This window comes from Berghia stephanieae, chromosome 5 (assembly GCF_034508935.2).
Source record: "Berghia stephanieae isolate SIO BIC M18660-M18661 chromosome 5, UCSD_Bste_1.3, whole genome shotgun sequence".
NCBI classification, from domain to species: Eukaryota; Metazoa; Mollusca; class Gastropoda; order Nudibranchia; family Aeolidiidae; genus Berghia; species Berghia stephanieae.
In genome coordinates this window covers 380924-401512 of record NC_088364.1, presented here as the reverse complement: position 1 = coordinate 401512, position 20589 = coordinate 380924, and the positions used below count along the sequence as shown (strand labels likewise).

General features: G+C 35.9%; 1 protein-coding gene across 2 annotated transcripts in view; it reads right to left on the bottom strand.

Moving 5' to 3' along the window:
• Positions 1 to 20589, bottom strand: part of LOC144972201 (maternal embryonic leucine zipper kinase-like) — an 86132-nt gene that overhangs the window by 28055 nt on the left and 37488 nt on the right. The window contains exons 8-13 of one of the 2 annotated variants that reach the window (XM_078913217.1): positions 18899 to 18997; positions 12815 to 12982; positions 8232 to 8315; positions 7837 to 7947; positions 4037 to 4730; positions 1683 to 1794 (exon numbers count right to left, since the gene is read on the bottom strand). In XM_078913217.1, the coding sequence (XP_078769343.1) occupies positions 1683 to 1794; positions 4037 to 4730; positions 7837 to 7947; positions 8232 to 8315; positions 12815 to 12982; positions 18899 to 18997 (1268 nt within the window). The remainder of the gene's footprint in view (positions 1 to 1682; positions 1795 to 4036; positions 4731 to 7836; positions 7948 to 8231; positions 8316 to 12814; positions 12983 to 18898; positions 18998 to 20589) is intronic. The other variant, XM_078913218.1, reaches the window with a different exon arrangement.

Sequence of the window (20589 nt, the reverse complement as noted above, 5' to 3'; positions counted from 1 at the left end):
TGTATTTAGATATCAATACAGTGGGAATCACTATTCAATTTGTTATTTAGACAACACTTGTGTATTTAGATATCAATACAGTGGGAATCACTATTCAATTTGTTATTTAGACAACACTTGTGTATTTAGATATCAATACAAGGGGATCACTATTCAATTTGTTATTTAGACAACACTTGTGTATTTAGATATCAATACAGTGGGATCACTATTCAATTTGTTATTTAGACAACACTTGTGTATTTAGATATCAATACAGGGGATCACTATTCAATTTGTTATTTAGACAACACTTGTGTATTTAGATATCAATACAGTGGGAATCACTATTCAATTTGTTATTTAGACAACACTTGTGTATTTAGATATCAATACACGGGGATCACTATTCAATTTGTTATTTAGACAACACTTGTGTATTTAGATATCAATACAGTGGGAATCACTATTCAATTTGTTATTTAGACAACACTTGTGTATTTAGATATCAATACAACGGGGAAACACTATTCAATTTGTTATTTAGACAACACTTGTGTATTTAGATATCAATACAACGGGGATCACTATTCAATTTGTTATTTAGACAACACTTGTGTATTTAGATATCAATACAGTGGGAATCACTATTCAATTTGTTATTTAGACAACACTTGTGTATTTAGATATCAATACAGTGGGAATCACTATTCAATTTGTTATTTAGACAACACTTGTGTATTTAGATATCAATACAGTGGGAATCACTATTCAATTTGTTATTTAGACAACACTTGTGTATTTAGATATCAATACAGTGGGAATCACTATTCAATTTGTTATTTAGACAACACTTGTGTATTTAGATATCAATACAGTGGGAATCACTATTCAATTTGTTATTTAGACAACACTTGTGTATTTAGATATCAATACAGTGGGAATCACTATTCAATTTGTTATTTAGACAACACTTGTCTATTTAGATATCAATACAACGGGGATCACTATTCAATTTGTTATTTAGACAACACTTGTCTATTTAGATATCAATACAACGGGGATCACTATTCAATTTGTTATTTAGACAACACTTGTGTATTTAGATATCAATACAGTGGGAATCACTATTCAATTTGTTATTTAGACAACACTTGTGTATTTAGATATCAATACAGTGGGAATCACTATTCAATTTGTTATTTAGACAACACTTGTGTATTTAGATATCAATACAACGGGGATCACTATTCAATTTGTTATTTAGACAACACTTGTGTATTTAGATATCAATACAGTGGGAATCACTATTCAATTTGTTATTTAGACAACACTTGTGTATTTAGATATCAATACACGGGGATCACTATTCAATTTGTTATTTAAACAACACTTGTGTATTTAGATATCAATACAGTGGGAATCACTATTCAATTTGTTATTTAGACAACACTTGTGTATTTAGATATCAATACAGTGGGAATCACTATTCAATTTGTTATTTAGAATACTATTTTGAAACACAATATGGCTACAATACTCGTGCATTTAGAGATCATATTTATCCCACTCATCTTCATTAAATCTTTGCATAGATCCTCCACAATGCTTGGATAGCCAACTTGTGAATTAAAAATGATGTAAAAATCCACTCTCTCAATATGAAGAGAGTGGCACATAGAACTATCTGGTATCCAACTCACTTGGTGACATCTCCGATGGGCGTATTGACATCTGTCACCAGATTGTTCAGCTGAGAGTCGTAAGAACGAGATGGTGAAAATGTGTTGTTCATATCACAGCGATCTTTGACACCTGTAACAATGGAGATAGGAAGTTGATGAAGTGAGATTTTTTTTTAAAAGGTGGCTAAGTCAAAGTGCATTAAGTTATTCACAATTGAACTCCCCATTCATGTTTGTTTCATACTATGGTCCAATATATAAAAACAAAATATAAATATAGTGACAGTCATACTATGGTCAGGCCTGTAAATGGTTGGTGAAAAAATTGTCGGAACTTTTTGAACACGCGAAAATAGACACAACAGGACAAAAATATGGATTAATAAATAAACACAATACAGACGACTAGTCAAATCATGTCACTTTCACCTACTTATTTATAATGAGGTCCTTATTTTATGGTACCAAAAGAAAAATCCCAATTATTTGAGGGCCCAGGTCTGAGTTAGTTGTAAAATGAAAGGAAGAGAACAATTCCTACCCTTTTGAAGGATGTGTATCTAGACAGTGCTTGACACGGGAAGCTGTGTATCTTTGCTCCTGTTTGTTTGTGTTAAATGTTTACGCTGATTCTTTCGGGGTTTTTTTTATTAATTCTTAAAGAAGAAGAAGAAGAAGAAGAAGAAGAAGAAGAAGAAGAAGAAGAAGAAGAAGAAGAAGAAGAAGAAGAAGAAGAAGAAGAAGAAGAAGAAGAAGAAGAAGAAGAAGAAGAAGAGGAGGAGGAGGTGGTGCGGTCGTGTGAGAGCCTTCGAAGAAGAATATATATTTTGAAGAAAAATAATTATTTCACATTATTATTTTTCCATCCCACATCCAGACGGAACCAATAAATCATTGGGAAAAAGAAATAAGACGCGGAGAAATGCATGTGTGTTGGTAGCAAAATAGAGAGAAACCTTCTGGTCCGAGAAGCTCCGACACACTTCTGTGCGTGCGTTATTTATTGACTAGGTGTGTGTTCAACGACTCGCGCGAACTTCGCGACATAGATAATCTGTGCTTCGTGACCCTCTCTCGCTGGCTGTGGCAGTAGCCAGACAGTGAATACATCCACGTCTAGCGGAGCGTGTAGGTGGCATGATAATATTATAGCTAACTGATAGACAGCCTAGTTTTGTTTTGTTTTTGATGTGACAAATAAAAAGTTTTCTTGTTTTTTTTTAAGCTGGTGTTCGAAACGGAATAAAATCTGATTTTTTTCGAGGAACGAAATAAAAGTAATTTATTTTCTTTTTTATTGGTTCTTTTCTTTGATGTTACAAATCTTATTTTTACTATTATTTTTTTTTTTTAAATATTAGCACTTATAGAGCAAAATCGTACTGTCGGAAATCCGACAATAGTCGGAAGATTTACAGGCCTGTATGGTCCAATATATAAAAACAAAATATAAATATAGAGACAGACGTATTATGGTACAATATTATTTACACAGAATTTGAATGACTTTCAATCTTTCAATAAAAAATAAAAAATACTTTGAAGTGCTGGCATTTTGGACCATTTTTAAATGGTCAGCAGACATCTCTATTTCAAAACTTCAGTTTTGACAGCAATAATAATGAAAGACAAAAATTGGCAGTCTGACTGAATCCTTAAATATGAGAAGAAAATTCAAGCTAAATCCAATTTTATAGGGGTACCTGGGAGCTATATTTTTGATAAGTTGGCCTGGGTTTAAAAGAAAAGGTATGTTTGTGTCTAATCTAATTGTTACTGATTAAAAGGGTCATTTGATAAGTTGGCCTGGGTTTAAAAGAAAATGTATGTTTGTGTCTAATCTAATTGTTACTGATTAAAAGGGTCATTTAATAAGTTGGCCTGGGTTTAAAAGACAAGGTATGTTTGTGTCTCATCTAATTGTTACTGATTAAAAGGGTCATTTGATAAGTTGGCCTGGGTTTAAAAGAAAATGTATGTTTGTGTCTAATCTAATTGTTACTGATTAAAAGGGTCATTTGATAAGTTGGCCTGGGTTTAAAAGAAAAGGTATGTTTGTGTCAAGAACAAGGCAGAAGATAATAAAGACAAAATATCCTAGGTTTAAATCTTCAATTCAAACCCAAAACCCCTTACTCTGTCCTACCAAAATCAGAGAACTGTTTGGTGACATATGTAGATAAATAGATTGTATTCATAACAAAGTCTAGTGGCTGATATAACAACAGTCTGCTCACAAAGGTTATGCAGGACGTTGACGACATTTAAGGATTAAAATTACATCTGTGATCAGTTGATAATTTTTGAAACCCAAGATTTCCATAAATGTGTAAAAAGAAAGCTGTGTGTAATGTTAAAACTGTTAAACTTACATGAATCATCCAAGGATGTGACCTGGGACTGTTTTGTCACCTGTGGGGACTGACTTGGCCCCTTGCCCTTTGGGGTCTTGGCAACCTTCTTTGGAGGTTCTGGCACTTTGAACTTGTATGAATGTTTAGGCATGGTAGTGGTGGTTGTGGTCTGGGCTGCCTTGCTTGGAGTCTTGGTCGGGGTGTGAGACATGCCAGATTGGTGTTTCTTTTGGTTTACTTTTAGTGGCATTACCGTTTTGCTAGGTACAGGAGTGGTGTGATTTTTCTCTGCACTCCTTACCCTGCAAACTTTGGGTTCATTTCCAGATTCCTTGCTTCGATATGTTACAAATTTGGTATCCACATTGTGTGGCCGTTCACTTTTGGTTGGTGTGTTCAGAGTGTAATCTTTATTTTTTCTGGGTGTAACATTTGTCGATTTTCTAGAGTCTGGAGTGCTGTTTTGTGTTGAATGTTGCTGGGGTTTGTTTTCTTTGTTCTCCATTACAGGAGAGCTTGGGACTTTGCATGTATTCCTCTTCGGTGTTGTGTCTACCATGTTGGTAAAATCCAGCCTCTCTCGAACTCTCCCACGTCTTTGTTGTGATTGGGATGCAGCCACTCCGTCTGGGGCACATCTAGGGGTCAACACAAATGGTGACCCCTCAAGGTCAATTCCATCAAAGTCTTCTTCTGACCCAAAATGACGTGACTGAAAAGTTCCAGAAAATAAATATGGATTATTGTTGGTCTCTCTCTCTCTCTCTCTCTCTCTCTCTTTCTCTCTCTCTCACTCTTTCTCTATCACAGTTGCATATTTGGCCACAAACCCTGAATCTTAGCTGAGTGGTTACGAGTCATTGCACGGGTAGTGTTTGGACAATGTTCTGCTTGGTCAAGCTGACCGGGTGAGCGGGAGCCATGACTGAGTACAATAAGCATTAATTTCATATGTTCTCAGCATCATTCCTTCGTCAATGTTAAACCTATGTGAAAAAAAATCCACAACATGTTGGAGAATAAATCATATTACTGTCTGTTGTATTGTTCTGAAGAATATGTGTGTTGTGGAAAAGTTTATATTTATTGTTTAAAATGGATGGTGCAACGTGAGCTTTTTAGAAGTGAGTGAACTTTTAATTAATTTTTATAAGTAAATATTTATCTTACAATCTCTATAATACTTTGTGGGTTTCAGTACTTTAATACTATACCATCAAACAGTACTTTAATACTATACCATCAAACAGTACTTTAATACTTTACCATCAAACAGTACTTTAATACTATACCATCAAAGAGTACTTTAAAACTATACCATCAAACAGTACTTTAATACTATACCATCAAACAGTACTTTAATACTATACCATCAAACAGTACTTTAATACTATACCATCAAACAGTACTTTAATACTATACCATCAAACAGTACTTTAATACTATACCATCAAACAGTACTTTAATACTTTACCATCAAACAGTACTTTAATACTATACCATCAAACAGTACTTTTTACCATCAAACAGTACTTTAATACTATACCATCAAACAGTACTTTAATACTATACCATCAAACAGTACTTTAATACTATACCATCAAACAGTACTTTAATACTATATCATCAAACAGTACTTTAATACTATATCATCAAACAGTACTTTAATACTATACCATCAAAATGTCAAAATTTTGAGTATTAAAAAAAAAGTACAATGTTTAGAAGGCTATTATTTTCTTATTTTTTCGTATCACAGGAAATGTTAAAATTTGTCACAGATTACTGACAACTTAGAATGAAAATGGCTCACACATAATTTGAGTGTCATATTTCATGTGTAAACGAACTATGTAGGATTTGTTGTCGTCATTCATTGCCAGTAAAAGATAAGAACATCAAGAAACAAGCATGCGTTATGTGAAACTTATAAAGAGGATTTATTTTTAATGTTTAATATAAACCCTATCCAAAGACATTCAAGACAAACACTCAACTACTTTGTGTTACAAGTGTAGTTTTAAAATACAAATGATTAAGCATAAAATGAGTCAAACTATGTATACAAATATGGGTTCAACTGTGAATGATTCAAAACATCTCTGGACAGAATATGGGTTCCATCATATTACAACTTCAATCATTTCAACAACCCGCGAGTGGACAAACGACCCATTCATCGTGGATAAAGCTCATAAAATCAAAGTAAGATTTGACTCGCTTCATGCTGCATATTCAATGGAACACGGTGCCCTGTCTCACACACATCCTATCTCACACACATCCATTACAGGCATCAAAGACTACATTGACAATACATACAGACATTATTATAAATATGCAAGAATACAAAAGCAGCATATTTTGGAGTATCACTGCCTTCCCTCCATAGAACAATATCAGGTTGGACTTGGATTAATGGGGGAGCAGGGTGGGGACTTAATTCATTCCACTATTCATAAACTCGACAAGAGGACATGACATGAGGAAAGGAAAATGAAAACTATCCTGGAATCCCATATTCTCCAAGTCTCTCCTCGTTTACAAATAAACATTCCTCAAGTCAGACAGAGGAAAGTAAAGGAATGTGTACCATCAGATAACTAGAGTGTGTATTTAGAACTATAGCTTTACCAGTGTGTAATACCACTGAACTTAGTACTGTACATGCTACTACTACTACTATTATATATATAAATAAATATAAATATATAACTGTTAGTACAAGTTTACTGTTTATCATTAGTACCTTGTGGACATTGTAGGTATAAAACAAGATTGTTGATAGTGGTCATTGGGGAGGGTTATTAAATTATTGTACCCGACTATCATCGTCTGGATAAATCATTATCACAACAGAAGGTAGTGACGGTTAGAAACTAAACTGACCAAGAGCTAATGAAATACAGATGTCACGTAGCTTATTTGGACAGTCAAAACTGCGAAACTTTCAGGATGAGTTGTTAGTTTTTATGTCTGTTATGTGCCAAAATCTTATAGAGATTGTTAATAAGATTTCTTGCAATTTCCTGTTTTTTTAGGGGTATATATACTTGGAAATATAATCAAAATAGAGCATATGATTATCATACTCATTTAATATAATCATACCATGGCAACATAAAAATTGTATGTCCATAAAGGAGAAACATTTATTATCATAATATGCAGTCATCAGAAACAAGTAGCTTAGATTTCAATTTATTTAGGAATTATTATAAAACAGCCTCTCTTGTATATATCAGGCTTATCGCTCACCATGTGTCGAAAGGTAGTTTGACCCTGTGACCCCACTCAGGTCATTGTGTGGACTCCTCAGCTAAAGTATAACCTATATGCAATCTCTCTCTCTCTCTCTCTCTCTCTCTCTCTCTCTCTCTCTCTCTCTCTCTCTCTCTCTCTCTCTCTCTCTCTCTCTCTCTCTCTCTCTCTCTCTCTCTCTCTCTTTCTCTCTCTCTCATTAATCATATCTTAAAAACCCCAATTGCTGTCATCAAGTGACCCAGTCCTGTGCGTGTGTGTTTTCTGTGTTTTCCTGATACTATAAAAAGAAAAATGAACGAGTGTCGAAAGTAAAACATTGCAATTCCAATCCTGACAAAAGTGAAACATCCACATATTTACACTGATGGTTTTTATAGAAACTGGTCATGGAGGAATTCACATTACTGATAAACTGAATAGGAGGAGTAGAAGAAGAAGAGGAGGAGGAGGAGGAGGAGGAGGAGGAGGAGGAGGAGGAGGAGGAGGAGGAGGAGGAGGAGGAGGAAGAGTATGAAGAGAAATAGGAGCAGAAGAAGGAAGACATAGAGATGTACCCTGGATCTGTCATTTCGTGCCGGAGGCCTGACCATCAGCCTGACAGGTTTGCCATTCATTTTCTTCTCCCTTAAAAGGAAATAAGTTGCTGTCGTGTAGTCGTACTTCCACTGAAACAAAATATGAAACAGAGAAAACATTTGACGTTATATAGTTTGATTCTTCTACTTACATAAAATCCATTAAAAAATACAACCATCTCACTGTCTCTCTCTCTCTCAGAAAGATTGCAAGGCAGAGCTGGGGCAAAACTAAATGGCCTCATTCAAGAACATGGGATTTCCAGATATAAGGGGATGAGGGGAAATAAAGTTGAGAGAGGTCCCCCAATAACTCACACATCTGATCAATTTCCATAAACTACTACATAAGATGACTGGTTATGTATACTCACTGTTTTTACTTCCTCCTCCATCTGTGTCCGTGACATCCCATAATGCACTGCCAGCTCTGTGATACAGTCACTATCCAATGATTTCTGGGATACCATAGAAAACTCTTTATCAAGGTCAGATATGAAATCAAACATATAAAAAATATTGAGAATATCTGCACTAATAATGACAATGATGCTCAATGAATCAGCCTTACAGTGTCTTGCAGAGACTTTAAATTTGGCTCACAGGAATTTCAGACACCACTCGTAGGAATTTCAATGTCAAAAGAGGAATTTCCGCACACAAGAAAAGGGAATTGGGATGGTATTTCGCCTTGTGTTTACATATTGTATAGTTATGAATAGATAACTGATTAGAATTATATTATGATAATATAAACACAATGCCAAATACAATCCCAAAGTTTCCTTATTTTAAATTAAGTAAAGCTCCAAAAACCTAACGAATGGGAGTGATGTAGTACGCACCGGTGGTAGTGAGGATGAGTGATGTTGGTGTTTGTTGTAGTTGTGGTAGTGAGGATGAGTGATGTTGGTGGTTGTTGTAGTTGTTGTAGTGAGGATGAGTGATGTTGGTGGTTGTTGTAGTTGTGGTAGTGAGGATGATGATGTGAGACTTCTAAAGGCCACACACTGTGAGTAATTGTCAACTAGTGCAAATGAATAACTAGTGCATGTGTTGCAAACACCATTAGGCCAATATTTTAGGTTCAAATACTTGTCCATTAATCAGACTTTGTGTGTTTGGCCTTGATTTATGGGATCTAGTCACTTGTCCAAATTCGGACACCGTTGTTCCAATTCTAACACCCTGTTGTGCCAATTCAGACACCCCTTTGACAAGGGAGACAAATGCACCTAACTTTTCTAAGTTTGAGCTAAGATGGATGTCAAAGGAGATTAGGTTGGATTGATATGATAATCAAATAAAAAACCAGTTTCTTTATTTTAGTGTTAAAAGGAATGGAAAAGGATTAATGAATATGCAAAAATATTGATTAGACAGGGATGCCACCAGGCAAATTTAAAAAAGCCTGAAAACTTGCGCGGACGATATACAAATTAACGTCAAGGGCTTTGTAGGGATTTGAAAAATATCAAATTGGAATATTGGTTCAGTACTTATTATTTCAATTGAGAGCAAATAACACACAAAAGAAAGGAGAGTTAACAGTTTTCAAATTGATAAAATAAGGTGCTGAAAACAAAATATAGACAAATCAATATCAATAGCTATCAGGGGTGAGAATGACTGGTCACATAAAAGGAGAAAATTTTGCATTGTGAAGATCATGACCCACCCATGCAACCATAACCTATACATTTAAACTTCACTCAAATTCACTGAGATGCGATCCAAAATTTGTCTCGCAGCAATTTCTGACACGACTCGGAGCATTTCAAAAGTTGAAAGTGTAATTGCATTTGGTGGTTGTAGTAGGGATGATGATGTGTTGATGGTTGTAGTAGTAGTGGTAGTAGGGATGATGTGGTGTTATTTGTAGTAGTAGTGGTGGTAGGGATGATGGTGTGGTGGTGGTTGTAGTACTGGTAGTAGGGTTGATGATGTGGTTGTAGTTGTAGCAGTAGTGATGGTAGGGATGATGGTGTGGTGGTGGTTGTAGTAGGAGTGGTGGTAGGGATGATGTGGTAGTGGTGGTAGGGATGATAATGTGGTGGTGATTGTAGTAGTAGTAGTAGTAGTAGTAGTAGTAGTAGTAGTAGTAGTAGTCTTAGAGATGATGATGTGATGGTGGTTGTAGTTGTAGTGGTGGTAGGGATGATGATGTGGTGGTGGTTGAAGTAGTGGTGGTCTTTTAGAGATAATTGTGTGGTGGTGGTTGTAATGGTTGTGGTAGGAATGACGATGTGGTGGTAGTTGTAGTAGTACTAGTGGTAGGGATGATGTGGTGTTATTTGTAGTAGTAGTGTTGGTAGGGATGATGATGTGGTGGTGGTTGTAATAGTAGTGGTGGTTGAGATGATGTAGTGGTTTTGGTGAGTGTTTTTTTTTTCAGTGATAATAATAGCAATTTGTCAAAAAGGAGGAAAGTGTCTCCGTCCATCGGTCAAACGCAAGCAAAGTGTAAAAATAACAGGAACATAGTTTTGTATTGGTATTATGTAATATATTACTATTACTAGTAGAAATCCATTCTTATCATTAAACATAAATTTAGTTTTTGTAAAGATTTAATGGATGGTTGCGAGAGAGAGAGAGAGAGAGAGAGAGAGAGAGAGAGAGAGAGAGAGAGAGAGAGAGAGAGGAGAGACTTCTCTACCAGAATAATTTATGAACTGATGTTAGGAATTCTATATCGAAAAAAAAAAAAAAGAAAAGAGAAATGGGAAGAAAGTCAAGGAAAGAGGAAAAGAGAGAGAGAGAGAGAGAGAGAGAGAGAGAGAGAGAGAGAGAGAGAGAGAGAGAAGAGAGAGAGAGAGAGATTTGTCCCTCCTCTTCCCCTTTAACCATCAACTAGCTAATAAAAGTACACCACTGGTCGTCTGTGTCAATTGTGACATCTGGTGCCGCCATTCAGTCTGGCCCGACGTCATAAAAACGGGACCGTCACTAAATTTCACGAGACTATTGCACAGGTGTCAAAATATGATATAAGACATAATGGTGATTTTGTGGTTTTGAGGGAAATGTTTGACACGGCAAATTCAGCGGAAAATTTCTGAGAAATTCTCAAAATCACTATTTATTTATCAAAAAAATTTTTTAAAAAGGAGGAATTGTGATGGGGATGGGCGTAGATAAACTACCATTTAGGTGCCCAAATATTCGACCGGCGGTGACAGCCCAAATTATTCACCCGGCGAAAAAGTTTCGGCTCAAATCTCCATCGCGATTTTTTTCTTCTTCTTTAAAAAAAAAATTATTTTTTTTGAATAGTGACGACGGACAAAAAACGGAAGTTCCGGATTAAAACCGGCTGGTGGTAAAAAAAAAAAACGGATTTCCGGCTAAAACCGGAAAAGTGGCATCCCTGATTAGACCATTTTCAAGAATGTTTGACGTAATTGTAAGTATTTTACGACATGGGATGCTGTAGGACGAGAGGAGACTTCACTCTAATATTCAATATTATATTCCAAAGAATCTTCAAATTAGTTAATAAAATCTTTTAGAATTAAAATTGAAAACAAATAAACAACAAGGACAAAACAAAGCAAATCGAAAAAGTCCTGTTTGAATTGCAACAACTGGTTATCTGAATTGGAACAACTAGGTGTCTGAATTGGAAAAACTAGGTGTCTGAATTGGAACAACTGGGTGTCTGAATTGGAACAACTGGGTCATTTGGTGGCAAGGGTTTTCAAGATCTGTTTTAATAAATAAATCGAGAAAAGAGACATAGATACTTAGTTTTTGGTTCCAGATAATGTTTGACCTTGACCCCACAAATTTAAAAACAAAATGAGAAAAATCCTTTTAAATTATGCCAATCTATATTGCAAATGTTGCTGCCTTATATTACTACTTCGACTGTAAGATACCTTGAAAATGGGAGTAACTTGTACACGATCTTCTGAGCGAGACAAGGATTTTAAGAAACAATTGATTAAATTAGATGAAATAGAAAAGGATTAAAATTGGCTCACATTTATCATGCATTTATATCTGGCTGTGGTAAATCAGAACCCAGCTCTATGTCATAATTCTTATTAAATGTTGGCGTTAAAATCAGAGCTGCCAACCCTTCATATTCCACAAGTGGAATCCGAAGGTCAGAAAATAGGAATTGGAGACAAAAAATTGGAATTTCTTAACAAAATGACCACCAACTTCACCACTAAACACATAAAGACAGCATTCAGCCACAGCTGGCAAAACTACATATGATTACATGTATTAAGTAATGGAATGGGGAAAGCGGGAAAGAAAAGCAATAAATTTTCCTACTTCACTCCCTTTTGGTATTCATTTTTTTAAAATCCCCCCCCCCCCCCCCCCCCCCCTCAATTATTTTTCTTCTGACCCACCATCATTAATTGAAATGGGAATTTTAGAGACAATAGCGGAATTGTGGAAATAGGAATGACTCCGCCAAAAGGGAAGGGTTGGCAGGTTTGTCAAATAACGGTGGGTGTCCGAATTGAAACAATGTCCAAATTGGAACACCCTACCCTATAATAACATTCATAATTGTTTTATTTTTGTGATGATAATGATGATGATGATGGTGATGATGATGATGATGATGATGATGATGATGATGATGATGATGATGATGATGATGATGATGATGATGATGATGATGATGATGATAATGATGATGACAGATCGATCAACATCATGTTGAAACTCATCACATTGGTATAAGAGGACACCATTGGTATCACACATCAAGAGGATGTAACTGGTACAAGAGAGGAAATCAACATCATATTGAAACTCATCACATTGGTATAAGAGGACACCATTGGTATCACACATCAAGAGGATGTAACTGATACAAGAGAGGAAATCAACATCATATTGAAACTCATCACATTGGTATAAGAGGACACCATTGGTATCACACATCAAGAGGATGTAACTGATACAAGAGAGGAAATTTAATAATAAATACCTGATATTTGGTTTCCCACTGTATGGGTTCATCAAAGCCCTTCATCAGCCATGGGTGGTCCAGCAACTGGTTAATGGTGATACGTCTGACTGGGTCTGTCTGTAAGAGACAGGCTATCATGTCTCTGCTGTCCTCACTCAGCCACTCAGGGGTTTGGTAGATTCCACTCTGTAATAAGCAAGCAACACATTTCAAAATGTCAAGCATACAGAAAATGGTGAAACTGTCAAAATGCACCAAACGGAATTCATAGACTCATAAAGCTGATGTAGCTGTAGTTTATCCTGTCATTAGTAATAAAATGCTTGCTACCCTTTAGATAAGCAGCCAGTCTATCCCACTGTACTTTCCACAAGATCCAGCCCAGCAACCCAATAATTGTTGGGTAGACAGAGAAAAGTGTAAAATGCCTTTCCCTAAGCCAACACCGCAGACGTTATCTGATCAACAACTACAGTTACTACAACCCTCTGACTTAATTTAGGCTATGGAAATATTCAAACACCTTACAGCTACACACACACACACACACACACACACACACACACACACACACACACACACAAACCTAAAAAAAACCAACATCCGAGCTTTTATACATTCAATCAATGCGCTTAAATAATTTTCTGAGGCTCCTAAAGCTGCATCCACACTAAACACGATGGCTGTAAGTGTAAGACAAATTATGGAGATAGCTGATTTCTTTTCTTGAACTTTTCTTACTGCCTAGTCTGGCACTGGTTCATTCACACTTTTCAGATGCCTGGAAGGCACTTTTTACCATCAGAGACAATGCTTTTACCAGACAGGTACTCATCTTACAACTAAATGTGGTGGGAGAATGTGAGTAAAACGCCTTTCCCATTGACTCAACTGAGGGATTTGGACCAGGTAACCACCTGTCCCCAAGATGATTTTTCAAGATCTGAAATGGTGATGTGGTGGTAGTAGTTGTATTAGGGATGGTGATGTGGGGTGGTAGGGATGGTGATATGATGGTGTGGTTGTAGTAATAGTAGTGGTGGTAGGGTGGTGATATGGTAGTGGTTATTGTAGTAGTAGTGGTGGTAGGGATGATGATATGATGGTGTGGTTGTAGTAATAGTAGTGGTGGTGGTGGTAGGGTGGTGATATGGTAGTGGTTATTGTAGTAGTAGTGGTGGTGGTAGGGATGATGACATGATGGTGGTTGTAGTAGTGACTAGCTGACTACAGTTGTTTAGTCTTTCATGCGACAAATAAAAAGTTTCTTTTTTTTTTAAGTCGGTGTTCAGAGAGGAATAAAAACTGATTTTTTCAAGGAACGAAATAAGACTCGTTAATTTTATTTTTTGTTGGTTCTGTTTTTTGACGTCACAAACTTTATTGTTACTTTTAATTTTTTTAATTTTTAAAAAGATGTCAGCAAAATTGCACTGTGGGAAATCTGTCCCAAAATTTGTCCCAGAAATTGGGTTGTCCTTATAGTTGTGTCCACCAAAAACTAGAGCATTTGAACAGCGCACAGCCGTATATTTCATTAGAAATCTTTCACTTTAGTTTTCTCACCACTCACCCCCAATGCAAACGACCCACCGTCAATGACAGGGAGACCATCATGTGGTCATAACAGATGTCCAGAATATGAAGAATGGCCATAATTTATCCCTGCAGATAGAATCATCGCTTGGGTTTCGTTGTCAGCCAGGAAATAGGACAATTTTCACAAAATCATTGATTTTTACACTGCAATTGTTGACCGTACACTTCTTTGTTTTTCTATTTTATATGGATAGATAGAACAGCCACATTTTCACCTTTAAGACACAATTATTTTCATTGATATCAAGAAATGGCGAGTGTACTTTACTCTTCCTTGAACAATCTATATTTCTCTTTTAAAAAATCAACATGAAAAATATTTTAATTTAATATAATATTAAAAAATTATATTTACTTAGTTTTGTTACCCTAACCCATAGTGGGGAACATAAGAGTAATAATCTACCTTTAATATGGTATTTTTTTCAATAATTTGTAATGAAAAGTCTTTGCACAATTGATGTGTAAATACATACTGTATATTTCCTGCATATATATATATATATATATATATATATATATATATATATATATATATATATATATATATATATATATATATATATATATATATATATATATATATATATATATATATAAACAAAAACCATGTAATAATAGTGCTCAACTTTTTGATGAAAGGAGCTATATATAAACATTTCAAGTATAATTATGATTATTTAACTTCTACAACATTGTATCGAGGGTTATATATCGACGTACACACACACTCATAGAGAGAGAAGAGAGAGAGAGAGAGAGAGAGAGAGAGAGAGAGTGTGTGTGTTGGTGTCAAACTAATTTTAACAATATTTTACCATGAAACAATTTTCATTTGACCACCTGAGTTCAATCTCTCATGATTTCTGTATGAACTGCGACGCCATACCGTGTTCACACCTTCACACAATTCACACCTCATTGCGATATTCTTTTATGTTGATTAGTGGTACAGTCAACGGGGTTGAGAGAAGAAGATAGATACTGAGTGACATCAACAGCGATGTGATCAAAGCTGGCGGATGGTTGTGTAACATCAAAGACCAGTGACTGGGCTACAAGGCCTATAATATTCGTGGGTATGTGTGATTTGAGTAGGAGGGGCTTTCCTGACTTTGCTGATGACCGACTGGTGGACAATTGAAATTAGAATTGTCCTTATTCAGCAGCCAATTGAAAATGGGCAATTGTAAAAAGCTGATTGGACACTCCATGGAAGGAAATTGCCAGAGAGCGTGGAGTGGGGAGGAGTAAATGATATGAAATGAATTGATAGTAATTTGGGGCGTTGGGAAGTAAAATAAAACTCTCGGAAACAGGTGATGAGTCAATTCTTTGGCCGCAAATGATCAGTAAAATTCTTTTTTCTTTCTTTCTTTTTTCTTTTTTTTCCTTTCTTTCAGAGTGGACATATTATAGGCGAATTCCAATTTTTTTTTTACGGGCATTTAGAATAATATTTTAAAGAGAAAAAATTGCGTGTGACCAAATTACCAGGCATTTAGGTGATAGCCACTATATTATTATCATAAAAATGATCATTATTATCATCATCATTATCATCATCATCATTATTATTATTATTATTATTATTATTATTATTATTATTATTATTATTATTATTATTATTATTATTATTATCATTATTATTATTATTATTATTATTATTATTATTATTATTATTATTATTATTATTATTACATAGTTCTGATCGATACAAACTTAAGAGGAATGCATATAACATATCTTTAACTCAGAATTGTCAATTGCCATTACTAAAACCAGTTCATTTTAACCAATTGATCAACAAACCCCGACAATACAGTGATCACGCTTTTTAAAATTGTTATCAAAAAAGGATTTTGCTGTACAGGTAAGGGGTTATATCAACAATGCTTCATTACAAAATGACTTTAATTATATATTTCTACTCTGTGAATATTGACGATTATTGCAGTATTTCTCAATAATTTGTTTAAACTTGAATAACTATGTAATAATTGATTATATGGTTTGCAGTAATTAAAATTTCTGACCCATTTTTAGGGCTATTTCCTTTAAAATCTAATCTCAAATAATCTATAAAATAATATCAAATAAAAGTATCAAAATAAGCCAAATTGCTCAGCCTTCCTTTCGGCACAGGCCGTGACTGGTCGTCTCTTATAAACTAGTGTCCGGCAAAATTTACCTGTCGAACTAAGTTGAAAGCAGTAAACGGCTGTGAGCGCAATATCCACGAAACGTTCTCAAAGTGTTTAACAAAGGGTCCCTAGCCAACAGCAACAATTAAAATGTAGGACAAGACATGATGCCTGTTAGGTGATTTTACAATTTTTGGACAAAGACAACGCTGTTAACGACCAGGTACTCATTTCACAGCTGAGTACGGTGAGAATTAAGTAAAGAGCCTTTGCCAAGGACTCCACTATGCACCGCTCAGAACAGGACTCAAACCCTGGACCTTCTGATCCAAAGGAAAGTGTCCTACCACAAGATCGCAAAGCCTGGAATTTCCAATCCAATGGAGAGTGTCATAGGCGAGTGTCCATCCACAAGATCACAAAGCCTGGAATTTCCAATCGAATGGAGAGTGTCATAGGCGAGTGTCCATCCACAAGATCACAAAGCCTGGAATTTCCAATCCAATGGAGAGTGTCACAGGCGAGTGTCCATCCACAAGATCACAAAGCCTGGAATTTCCAATCCAATGGAGAGTGTCATAGGCGAGTGTCCATCCACAAGATCACAAAGCCTGGAATTTCCAATCCAATGGAGAGTGTCCTACCACAAGATCACAAAGCCTGGAATTTCCAATCCAATGGAGAGTGTCATAGGCGAGTGTCCATCCACAAGATCACAAAGCCTGGAATTTCCAATCCAATGGAGAGTGTCATAGGCAAGTGTCCATCCACAAGATCACAAAGCCTGGAATTTCCAATCCAATGGAGAGTGTCCATCCACAAGATCACAAAGCCTGGAATTTCCAATCCAATGGAGAGTGTCCATCCACAAGATCACAAAGCCTGGAATTTCCAATCCAATGGAGAGTGTCATGGGTGAGTGTCCATCCACAAGATCACAAAGCCTGGAATTTCCAATCCAATGGAGAGTGTCATAGGAGAGTGTCCTACCACAAGATCACAAAGCCTGGAATTTCCAATCCAATGGAGAGTGTCATAGGCGAGTGTCCATCCACAAGATCACAAAGCCTGGAATTTCCAATCCAATGGAGAGTGTCATAGGCGAGTGTCCATCCACAAGATCACAAAGCCTGGAATTTCCAATCCAATGGAGAGTGTCCATCCACAAGATCACAAAGCCTGGAATTTCCAATCCAATGGGGAGTGTCATGGGAGAGTGTCCATCCACAAGATCACAAAGCCTGGAATTTCCAATCCAATGGAGAGTGTCATAGGAGAGTGTCCATCCACAAGATCACAAAGCCTGGAATTTCCTATCCAATAGAGAGTGTCATGGGTGAGTGTCCATCCACAAGATCACAAAGCCACACGAATCATACCAGATCATATTTGTCTAATGATTCATTTATTTGAACAAATTAACAAAGTATATTTTATCCTGAGAAATAAAACCATTTTGTCTGATGACATTTGTTGTTAGAGACTTAAGATAAACCAATTGTGTTGATAACGAGGACAAAAAAATCAGTATAAATTGAGTGTTGATAACTAGGACAACAAAATCAATATAAATTGAATGTTGATAACGAGGACAACAAAATCAGTATAAATTGGGTTTTGATAACGAGGACAACAAAATCAGTATAAATTGGGTTTTGATAACGAGGACAACAAAATCAGTATAAATTGGGTTTTGATCAGATAAGAACTCAGAAGATAAATATAAATTTGTAATACTTCTGGCCATATGACCAAAATGACTTAAAATAAAAATAAACACATTCTTGAGGACAAGTTTATAGCAAAGACTCATCAAGTGAAATTGAGTTTTCCCGTGGATTTCTAGATGTTAAATTACAAATTCTATCACCTTCAGAATGAAGACAGATATAGTCTATTATATATGTACAAAGTCTAGTCTATCTATGTACAAAGTCTATCACCTTCAGAATGAAGACAGATCTAGTCTATCTATGTACAAAGTCTTGTCTATCTAAGTACAAAGTCTATCACCTTCAGAATGAAGACAGATCTAGTCTATCTATGTACAAAGTCTAGTCTATCTATGTACAAAGTCTATCACCTTCAGAATGAAGACAGATCTAGTCTATCTATGTACAAAGTCTAGTCTATCTATGTACAAAGTCTATCACCTTCAGAATGAAGACAGATCTAGTCTATCTATGTACAAAGTCTAGTCTATCTATGTACAAAGTCTAGTCTATCTATGTAAAAGTCTAGTCTATTTATGTAAAAGTCTAGTCTATTTATGTACAAAGTCTAGTCTATTTATGTACAAAGTCTATCACCTTCAGAATGAAGACAGATCTAGTCTACGTAAATAAATTAAATGACATACCTTTATTTTTCTGTACAAAGATGAAATATTCTCATCGTCAAAGGGGAGGTAACCACAGAGCAGTGCATACAACAACACACCCATACTCCACAAATCTGCCTGTATAATCCACAATTATAGAAAATCTATCACACCAATATGGCCATCACAACACAACACACCAATACTCCACAAATCTATTGTTTATTTGTTTCTGTTTTTAAGGGTTTTACGGCGCTTGCAACACACTAAGGTTATATTATCGCCAGTAAAAAGGAAGAAAATGGGATAGTAAAAAAGTTCTAGAATTACAATTAAAGCATCCAAGAATAAGTAAGGCAAAGGGGAATTGGTTCAAATAAGAATCGGGTATAGATTCCAAGAGCACACTATCAAAGTACTTAGTTTGAGAACACTAAAAGTCTCATCCAGACACAAGCACAGGTCCCCACTAAGAGGAATACACTCAAATGTTTTACAAATCATATATAATATAAAGAAAACACAATACAGTGCATAACAGAGAGATGATTTACAAGGAAAAAAATATCATCTCCCAAAACTATAACCATACATTTGACTGTTTCCCTCTCAGCCAGGGCATCTGGCCAGGACCAGGACAAAACCAAGTAATCTCATTCCAACACAAAGATAGAAAGCAATTGGAAAACAGATAGGGTTATAGAAGACACAGTAAGTACCTCCCTGCCCACTATGGGAGTCCACAAATCTATCATACCAATATGGACATCACAATACAACACACCCACACTCCACAAATCTATCACACCAACATGGACATCACAATACAACACACCCACACTCCACAAATCTATCACACCAATATGGACATCACAATACAACACACCCACACTCCACAAATCTATCACACCAATATGGACATCACAATACAACACACCCACACTCCACAAATCTATCACACCAACATGGACATCACAATACAACACACCCACACTCCACAAATCTATCACACCAACATGGACATCACAATACAACACACCCACACTCCACAAATCTATCACACCAACATGGACATCACAATACAACACACCCACACTCCACAAATCTATCACACCAACATGGACATCACAATACAACACACCCACACTCCACAAATCTATCACACCAACATGGACATCACAATACAACACACCCACACTCCACAAAGCTATCACACCAATATCGACATCACAATACAACACACCCACACTCCACAAATCTATCACACCAATATCGACATCACAATACAACACACCCACACTCCACAAATCTATCACACCAACATGGACATCACAATACAACACACCCACACTCCACAAATCTATCACACCAATATCGACATCACAACACATGCAATAACCAAGCATTTTAAAAGAGATTATAATTAGACATGATAACTTAACACATACATACACTCATACACACACACACACACACACACATATATATATATATATATATACAGTTCACTCCGGAGTGATTCAAGAAATCAATCAAACAAAATATCATGTTTAAATTTCATCATAGAAGAAATCGTGACAAGTTGAACAATCGTGAGTTAGCCGGCTTTAGTGTGTATTATAGACAAAAGAGGGTGGGCTTTGCAGTATGGTTTTGTGATGTCATCTGTGGCCATGAAATAAGAGGCGAGGGGGGTGAGTATAGTCTTTACAAAAGATAGACAATGACGG